At 31.6% G+C, this 9,801-nt stretch overlaps 1 protein-coding gene across 1 annotated transcript in view; it reads left to right on the top strand.

Annotated features, from left to right (window-relative positions):
- The window catches only part of LOC107456621 (barH-like 1 homeobox protein), a 43,590-nt gene extending 34,096 nt beyond the window's left edge, over positions 1 to 9,494 (top strand). Inside the window, exon 3 of the mRNA XM_071187053.1 lies at positions 9,153 to 9,494. Within this exon, the coding sequence (XP_071043154.1) occupies positions 9,153 to 9,387 (235 nt within the window). The 3' untranslated portion in view covers positions 9,388 to 9,494. The remainder of the gene's footprint in view (positions 1 to 9,152) is intronic.
- The last annotated feature ends 307 nt before the right edge of the window (positions 9,495 to 9,801 follow it).

The following is a 9,801-nucleotide window of genomic DNA, read 5'->3' as shown; positions in this document are numbered from 1 at the left end:
TATATATATATATATAATAGCTTATGGAAATAGTGTTAAGGGGAGAAACTTTCTCTCAATTTGTCCTTTATTAAAACCACTAGTGTGTTAAATTTGTTTGTTTCAAAGCAATTCTGATTTAATGCGCTATCACTAAACATATAATTCGCAACTGCGTTCGATTAAAAAAAGGTTTTTTCTTTATATACAAGGCTACCCATTTTGACTCTTTTTGTAAAAATTTATTCTACTGTTAGTTACGTTTATGTTTTATTGTATTATTTTTATTCATTTAAGCTTAAGTTCCACATCATTACAGATAATTTTTTTAAAAGTTCATACGCAACGCCACTTTCTTCTAGCTTTTTCGTGATGAGCCTTTTAAAATGTTAGCAAATGACCAAAAACTCTGAAAGCTCTGGCTTTTAAACGTAAACCATTCTATCAAATACTTTGCAGAAACCGTAGTGGTTGGCAGGCCTGTGTTTATTTAAAAAACATTAAGAAAAAAAAAGGGAAACACTCTGAATATCTTTTGATCTATTCACATTTTTAATTTAATAATTAATATTTCAAGCATATTTAATATTTAATAAAACATATTTAAACGACTATACTTATTTTGAATAAAACATAAGTTAATTTAGAGGTGTATTTTTTATAAGTCAGTCTTTTTCAAGGGATTTTTTTTGTTCACACTAACCCCATGACACGGAGTGCAGACATGTCATAATGGGGACAGAATAGATTAGTTGGGAATTAATTATTTAATCTATTGATACTGATCTTAAAAAAAAAAGAAAAAAAAATAGAATTAATTTTAGTCTAAAAATACTGTCGTTAGTAAATAATGTTATTTATTATTTTGAAGCTTAATAATTTAATAAATTCATTTTAATTCATTTTTAACCTATGCATGGTTATTTTTACCATTTTATTGGCGATTTCTCTTAAATATTGTTCAAAGTGGCACCAAAGATTACCCTTTACCATTTACTTTGAGATTTACTATACTTGATTTACAACAATTACGAAATATAAACAATTTAAATAAATATATATAACTTGATGAATTAAGCACAATAAATATAGAAATGAAGCATTAATTGCTTACCTAATTTTTTATTATATTATCACTTTAAATACGGTGAAAAGTTTTAACTTCGGAATTCCTTGCAAAATTGTAGGTCAAAAACCAAAATGTTAAAGTGTTGTGAAGCATTAATTTTTATTAAATTCGTCAACAAGCAAAAATCAATCATTATATTAAATCATTTAATTAAGTTTAATTAAATAAAAATTATTTAAACTTATTATTCGTTAATTTAAAAAGAGGGAAATCAATTTTAACTTTTGAAATGTGTAATAAGCAATAAAGTGTTAATTAACAATCAAGTGTTTTGTTAGGTAACTACATATCAAAGCGTAGTTTATCAAAATTGACTGCGAAAATTCCAGCGACATGTAACAGAAATATTCCATTTGTTTACACAAGCTCCCGTTTCCCATGTGTTTAATTAATTTTTTTTAAATAAAAAAAAAACAGAACAAAATAAAAAGTTGCTTGTTTTAATCTCCCACTTAATTGATAGCATTGCTTTTTACATGTTTAGCTGCGTTATCCACGGTTAAGATGCAGATAAAGCTATAGAATGTAAAACAGCAAATTTTAATGAAATCTTTAAATTTGAAAATTATATCAAAGATAAAAACTACAGACCAATAGCTGCACATTTCACCTCCGACGCCTCATATCATAACTATCAAAACAAATAATTTCATCAACCTTTCTGAAAATAACGTTTACTCATGCTGATACAATTCTGAACAACTCCAAAATCAAACAAACACAGTTTAGAGCAAGCTGCTCAATTTATTTTTGATTCCTTTTTAGTTATTCAAGCAAAGAGCTTGAAACATTCATAAAAGCAACTCCATTGCCTGCTCACATCATTGCTCAACCAAAACTGTTATAAAATTCCAGATGAATGGGATAGGGGCCGCTTCGCGGCCCAGGTGCCCAATAAAATCAAAACACTAGGACTAGGACGGTTAAGATGCCAACTGCTCCGGACACCCCAAAATAATTAAAAAAACGGTAAATAACTACTAAGTAAATTTTGCTTTCTTTTTAAAAGGTCTAGCATGACATACATACCTGCCAACTCTTACGCATTTGGCGTAAAATTTTATTTTTGTATTTAAAGTGGTAGTAAATGTATATTTTCTTTACTTTTATAAACTTAATTTTTAAATGATTTTGATCACCACTATTCTTAAAAAAATTAAGCATATATATTAGTATGCGTTACTACCGATATTTCCCCTAAATTTTTCAGACTTGTACTAAATTTAATTGTACATATTTTATAATTATTATTTTCATTATTCAATTGTGTATTCCTTATCTAAATTAATTTCATTATTCATGACTTGAGCTGCTCATGCAGATACTTCGAGCCGCCAACTGCCTTGTGCTCCTTCCATTATCCTTTCCTATGCCAATTATACCAGTCGCCCTAGGGCAAAATATATCAGATGAAGAGGTCAAGTGACCGCTGACGCGGGCAGGCACCTCACCAAATCCAGATCGTCGTCGTCCATGGTCGGCAGCTTAAGCTTTGTCAAATACAACGTATTTTTTTGCTTAACATTCAAATTTTAATTCCATTTCAATACCACTGTGAAAAATCATAATGGAAGGGATTAAAAGTTGGCAGGTATGCATACCTGGGAATTTCACTTTTTCCGAGAATGGATTTTTAGAGTGGTTGTATAACAATAAACGAAAAACAATCAGACTCAAAAATATATTTATATTTTGATCCCGTTGAAATTCGCTTGCGCCAGGATTATTATGCTTTCATATACTTATTGTAATTATTTATATGTAGTGGTGGTCAAATTCATTTATAATTACCATTATAATTCAAAAAGTTAATTGGAATAACCTGAGTATTGCTACCACTTTAAGTATGAAAATAAAATCTTCCGGAAAATTCGGAGGAGTTGGCAGGTATGGGTATGCATAATTACTATAAAATGGTGAATTATATAAGCCTACGAATTATTTAGAAATAGTGGTGGATAAAATTAATTGAATTTATTAAACCAAGATTCACACAATAATAAACTACCATTCGATAATATTTATTTGCTGTCCCGAGCAGGTTGGCAACTCTGGCAACAAGAATAGAAAACAGTAATTCTACTAATTTTCAAGCTAATGTGCAGCTAGGGTGTTCTGTTAACGAACCAAACACTAATTTCATTTCTCAANTTCTAGTGTTAAGTAAAAACGTCAATTTGTCATATTAAATTTTTTCATTGTTTTATTATTTCGCAAGCAAACGGCTTTTTTTTATGGCTACCACAATATATTTGAATGAACTTTAATGTATGTCATAATTAAATATATGCTAGTTAAAATATAGAAATTTAATTAGTGAAATATGTATCAATTTATGTTAATATTTATTTATGTCAAGCTATGTATATATATGTCAAATTATGTTTATATTTATATATGTCAACTTAGATTCGCTGAATCAGATATTCAAATGTCATATTTACTCAAGCAAAGTGCTTGTTTTTCTATTAGCTGCCACATCGACTGCTAAATTCAAAATGTTATTACTATAAATTTTCTGTAAATATCTAGATGTATGGGATAGGGGCCGCTAAGTGGCCCAGGTGCCCAATTTTTGTAAATAAAGTGAAGTAAGTAAGTTAACCGGTTAACGCCCAGCGTCATATATTTAGGACAGTTCATTTTTTCAAAGACATTCATTGTGGTGGGAAACTTTTTTCAGAATTTTCATTTATCTGGGTGAATTAAAAGATTCTCAGATACCAGAATGATTTAGTTATTTCTGATTAGATCTAGAATTATAAGGAGCAAATTCTTTTTGATCTATCAAAGACTTTTGAATGCCCTATCATTTTTCCCAGTGGTATTAAAATGGAATTAAAACTTCAATTTTAAGCAAACAAATACGTTGTATTTGACAAAAATTAAGTTGACAACCATGATAGTAACGCATATTTATATATAAGCTTAATTTTTGTAAGAATAGTGGTGATCAAAATCATATAAAAATTAAATTTATGAAAGAAAAAATAGTATATATTTACTACCACTTTAAATATGAAAATAAAATCTCCGGCAAAATCCGGCAGAGTTGGTAGGTATGCCTAACAGTAGAAAAACCAATTAATTTCGATAATATATTATACCACTTTTTCTATAAAAATATCTAATTCTATAAAAATATTCTAATATCATTTCAGTATATAAATTCGGGACAAAACGGGTTAATATAATTTCTCCTCTTTAAAGGCATATAAATTTAAGACTCGTTCTAAATTGAAGTGGTCAGTTTAACTCATTAACGAATTTTACGCGATTGAAAAATCGATGGAGATGAGTTTGACTTAATACTTATCTCTATTATTGGATGCAAGATTATGGAAAGGAGAAAACATGTGAAATATGAGTTTGACCCCTTAACGATCTGTTAATTTTCAGGAAAACGGTCATAAAAGTGCCTATTTTTTTGGCTTTTGTCTTTGTATTACGTATTTGATTAGTGCTGCAACTAGTTTAAAATAAGCTAACTATTTACAATTACCTTAAAAATATCCTGGTACTGCCATCAGGTGTGTAAAATGAGAAATAAAATGTTTTCCGGGCAAAAGAAATGAATTTGTTTATTCTTATTGGCGCGTTACTGCTAAACATTCCAGCCTGTCAATATCACGGGAGCGAGAAATAGCGAGCAAAATCTCACCTCGTCATTTTCAAGGAAGCGAGAAGGAAGGAGTTAATTAAATAAAAGTAGGGATTGAAAGTATATAATTGATTTTCTTTTTTAAGAATGTTCTTTGACTGATAAATATATTTCATTCAAAATTTTCTTTTCTTAAAAATTGTTCTTAACCCTTTCCACTCGAGTGGTGACTATCAGTCATCACTACCACCAGCAAATTACCCACCACTCTAATTGGGAAATTTTTTTTCATCTTAATGTTTAGTTACTACTTCATTCCGTGATTTCGGGGTATTATATAGTAAATTTGAAGAAAAAAAATCTTTCAAAAATGTTAGTGGTTGCGTCCATTTTTTAACCGTTGAAAAGACTAGAGTAAAGAGTAAATTGATAAAAATAATTGTTTCTTTTTTATCAAAAATATCGACATTTTTGGAGGAAACCGCGATGAAAGTGAAACAATCATAGATTTTAGTGAATGTATCTCTTATTGGCAATAGAAATATGAAAATGTATGAGATGGATTTTATTTTCTTTGAAAAATTTAAGCTAAAAATTTTTTTGTGAGAAAATATGTATTGGTATTTGCTTTTTTTTATACTGCAGTTGTAATATAAATAAAAAGATTACGTATGAACTGTATAAATTAACAGTTATATATTCATAAAACTATCTATGTTAACAGTTTTGTGATATAAAATAAACTGTTCCGTTAACTTGAACAGTTTATGTTTTTAACATAAACGGTTTTGCAGACGAAACAGTTTATACAAAAAAAAAAAACTGTTTATTCGGGGACATTTGTAGGGCTCGAGGCATTATAGTGATAACTCATATTTCTTTAATAGTGAAATTTTTACATCAAACTGTTTTTTAACATTTGTTAACAGAAAGACAAGTTTCAACAACAAGTATAAAGTTCTCCTATGCGCAGAGATATCTTGTTGCCTCTATAGAAATAGAAATCGTGTTTTTCTTCATAAGCTCTCAAGATCTCTCTAGAATAGTTTAAAAATGTCTTTTATCATTATAATGCCCCAAGTTCCTCATTTTATATCTTAGAATAAGCTTTTCGAATTTGAAGGGAAAAAAAGGAAAGAATGACCTCTGTTTTTAATCGATTTCGCCTTTAAACTTAATGAGTGTTTACATTCCATTCGAGAAACTTTATTACAACAAGGATTTTAAGTGAGAATTACACCAATACACAATAGACATTATTATTTAAAAATATAGTATAAACCGTCGTTGAACAGCCAACCAAATTTTGAGTTTGCGACTACCAATGTTCAACTCCGCGGCATTGTAATTTTGAACCCAATCCAGAAGACAAGGAAACTCCTGGATGAAGTATTGGGAGAAGTTTGCCTTCGTGGAGGACTTTTTAAAGAGACTAACCCGCATTTGCGTTGCAGGGAGATGAAAACCTCCCACGGCTGGCATGACAGCAAAGGCACTTTAACCCATGATCCGTCTACCACTGAGGATATTTTACGTCATCACTGTGGTTGGTGTGAACCGGGTGCAGAATTCTCATTGACCAGATATTGCTGGGATTAGAACCGGTTTCACCTCATTAGGAGGCGAGTGCTCTATCCCTTGCTTCACAAATAAATATAGTAAATAGGCATAAATCTATTTATTATGAATGATATTTTTTTATACTCAAAATATTTGGTTTACCGGAAAATTGCCCTCGATCAACTACATAACCCATTTTAGAGTGATAGAAAAAGTTTCTTTGCAGACTAAATGTGGTAGGGCATTTGCCCTTTACGTATAACGTACGTATTTCTCCTTTTTCGCAATACGTAAATTCAACATTTTGTCGTAACAAGATAATTACATATATGAAAAGGTAGGTAGACATTTGTGCTTAAGCAAAGTGTGGACAGTTTCTATTATCGGTTACCATTGTTAGTTTGAAAAATATCACAAAAGAATTAATTAAGGTTGACTTAAAGAAATTTATACTGTTACCCAATCATGTCTTTAACAAATGTCATAATTTTGAAAATTTAATACTGAGAAGGAAACAATTCAATTGCCCCTCTTTTAACATACCTGGCAACTCTTCCGGATTTTCCGAAATATTTTACTTGGCAGGCATGTTTTAAAAAAGTCACATGTTTTCAAGATGGTTTAATTGTGAACACCTGGAGCAAGCATTGGGACAAACTAGCCATCATGGAGGATTTTTTTTTGATGGAACTAACTCGCATTTGTGTTGCATAGTGATAAAACCACGAAAACTTCCCACGTCAATGGGATTCTAGCCCATGATAAGTCAATCACTGAGGATATTATACGTCAGCGCTGTGGTCAGTGTGAGCCGGGAACCGAGTTCGTAACAATCAGCCACTTCTGGAATTCGGACATGGGTGACCTCATGGTAGTAATAATAGTAACTAGTTGCTTTACTTTAGAACAAATGCCTTCCCTCTTTTTTCTTATTAAGGCGGTTTTCTTACCTCTAAAATGTTGCATTTACATCCCCTTGGCCTAGCCACAATGCCTAGCCACTTTTTATTTCATATGAAGTATATTTTTGAAATGGGCATGCACTTTATCAGGTTTCCAATACACAATATATCATTGCTCTTAATTCTTCAAAAATAGTAAAATCTATAACTGCAAAATTTACAGCTAAATTTATATTTGATTTACTTTTTTCTTCTTCAGGNCAGAAGACAAGGAAACTCCTGGATGAAGTATTGGGAGAAGTTTGCCTTCGTGGAGGACTTTTTAAAGAGACTAACCCGCATTTGCGTTGCAGGGAGATGAAAACCTCCCACGGCTAGCATGACAGCAAAGGCACTTTAACCCATGATCCGTCTACCACTGAGGAAATTTTACGTCAGCACTGTGGTTAGTGTGAACCGGATATTGCCAGATATTGCTGGGATTCGAACCTGTTTCACCTCATTAGGAGGCGAGTGCTCTGACCCCTGCTACACAAATGAATATAGTAAATAGACATAAATCTATTTATTATGAATGATATTTATTTATACTCAAAATATTTGGTTTACTGGAAAACTGCCTTCGATAAACTACATAACCCATTTTAGAGTGACAGAAAAAATCTCTTTGCAGAATAAATGTGGTAGGGCATTTGCCCTTTACGCATAACGTACGTATTTCGCCTTTTTCACAATACGTAAATTCAACATTTTGTCGTAACAAGATAACTACATATATAAAAAGGTTGGTAGACATTTGTGCTTAAGCAAAGTGTGGACAGTTTCTATTATCGGTTACCATATTTAGATCACAAAAGAATTAATTAAGGTTGATATAAAGAAATTTATACTGTTACCATATCATATCTTTAACAAACGTCTTAATTTTGAAAATTTAATGCTGAGAAGGAAACAATTCAATTGCCACTCTTCTAACCCTTTTGAAGGCCGTGGTAAGTATACTTACCACCACGTTTTACCACTTTTAATTTAGGTTTCCATTTTTCAATAACTTCAGCTTTCCTGAAGTGAGTTTGAATAAAATTGGTAACCATTTGTCACTTTTAAAAAACGTATAAAAGTTATAAAATTCATAATTCCTTTAAGTTTGTAGCATTTAAGGAATTTATTTTATAAATAAAGGAAAATAAAAGTTAGTAAGTTCCTAATAGGTCATGTTAAATATATTTACCACCAAAAAAATGGCATTTTTATAAACTAAATGAGTTTTTCTTTAATATCAATTACTGTTCTTAAAACAATTTTAATTCCAAAAATACTTTAATTTACCTTTACTAGAAATAAAGGGCCCATTAAAGGGTTAACATACCTGCCAACTCTTCTGGATTTTCCGAAATATTTTATTTGGCAGGCATGTTTTAAAAAAGTCACATGTTTTCAAGATGGCTCAATTGTGAACTCCTGGATCAAGCATTGGGACAAACTAGCCACCATGGAGGATTTTTTGATGGAACTAACTCGCATTTGAGTTGCATAGTGATAAAACCACGAAAACTTCCCACGTCAAGGGGATTCTAGCCCATGATAAGTCTATCACTGAGGATATTATACGTCAGCACTGTGGTCAGTGTGAGCCGGGAACCGAGTTCGTGACAATCAGCCACTTCTGGAATTCGGACATGGGTGACCTCATCGTAGTAATAATAGAAATTAGCCGCTTTATTTTAGAACAAATGCCTTCCATTTCTTTCTTATAAAGGCTGTTTTCTTACCTCTAAAATGTTGCATTTGCATCCCCTTGACCTAGCCACAATGCCTAACCACTTTTTTTTCATATAAAGTATATTTTTGAAATGGGCATGCACTTTATCAGGTTTCCAATACACAATATATTATTGCTCTTAATTCTTCAAAAATAGTAAAATCTATAACTGCAAAATTTACAGCCAAATTTATATTTGATTTACTTTTTTTTCTTCAGGACAAAATGGAAGAGACAGAACAGTCAAAGGCTGGAACACTTACGACAGCAATCACAAGGGGTGGCCAAAGATGTGCCTGGGGCAGGACCTCTTGGACCAACTCCACATCCACTTGATGGTCCTCTTGTCTCGGCCACGTACTACGGCGCATGCGTAGTGCCCACGTCCAGCACGACATGTCTCCTTCCTCCGGGCATTTTAAGGAACGTGTACGTGCCAGGATTCCAAATGTAAACTGTTGAAGTGGAGAACTATTGGACTTAATGGATTGGACATTTGTATATACATTTGATTGATTGTCTTCAAATATTTGAACAGTATAAAGTAGTATTTTTATCCAATGAAATTGAGTCATTCTTTGCCTTAAGTGTTGCCATTCATCGATGAGAAAAGTATTTTTATTGATCTCGCGCATTTCTGGGAGATTGATTTCGTTAACTGAAGATTAAGATGCAAAAGAGCCTTTAAAGACTTATGTTTTAAAATTAAGCACACGTAATTTTTAGTTTTTTTTCTTTTTCTTTTTTAAAACGGCTTCTGAAGTTTCCACAATTTAATATGCTCATGAAGTTCCTCTGTATAACTCCTTCGGACCTGGCGTGATCCATGTTAACTTAATGAACATCACGGGATTTTTGTTTTATTTGA

Source organism: Parasteatoda tepidariorum, chromosome 10 (assembly GCF_043381705.1).
Source record: "Parasteatoda tepidariorum isolate YZ-2023 chromosome 10, CAS_Ptep_4.0, whole genome shotgun sequence".
NCBI lineage: Eukaryota > Metazoa > Arthropoda > Arachnida > Araneae > Theridiidae > Parasteatoda > Parasteatoda tepidariorum.
The sequence above is the reverse complement of the archived record's forward strand: the minus strand, read 5'-3'. Positions and strand labels throughout refer to the sequence as shown.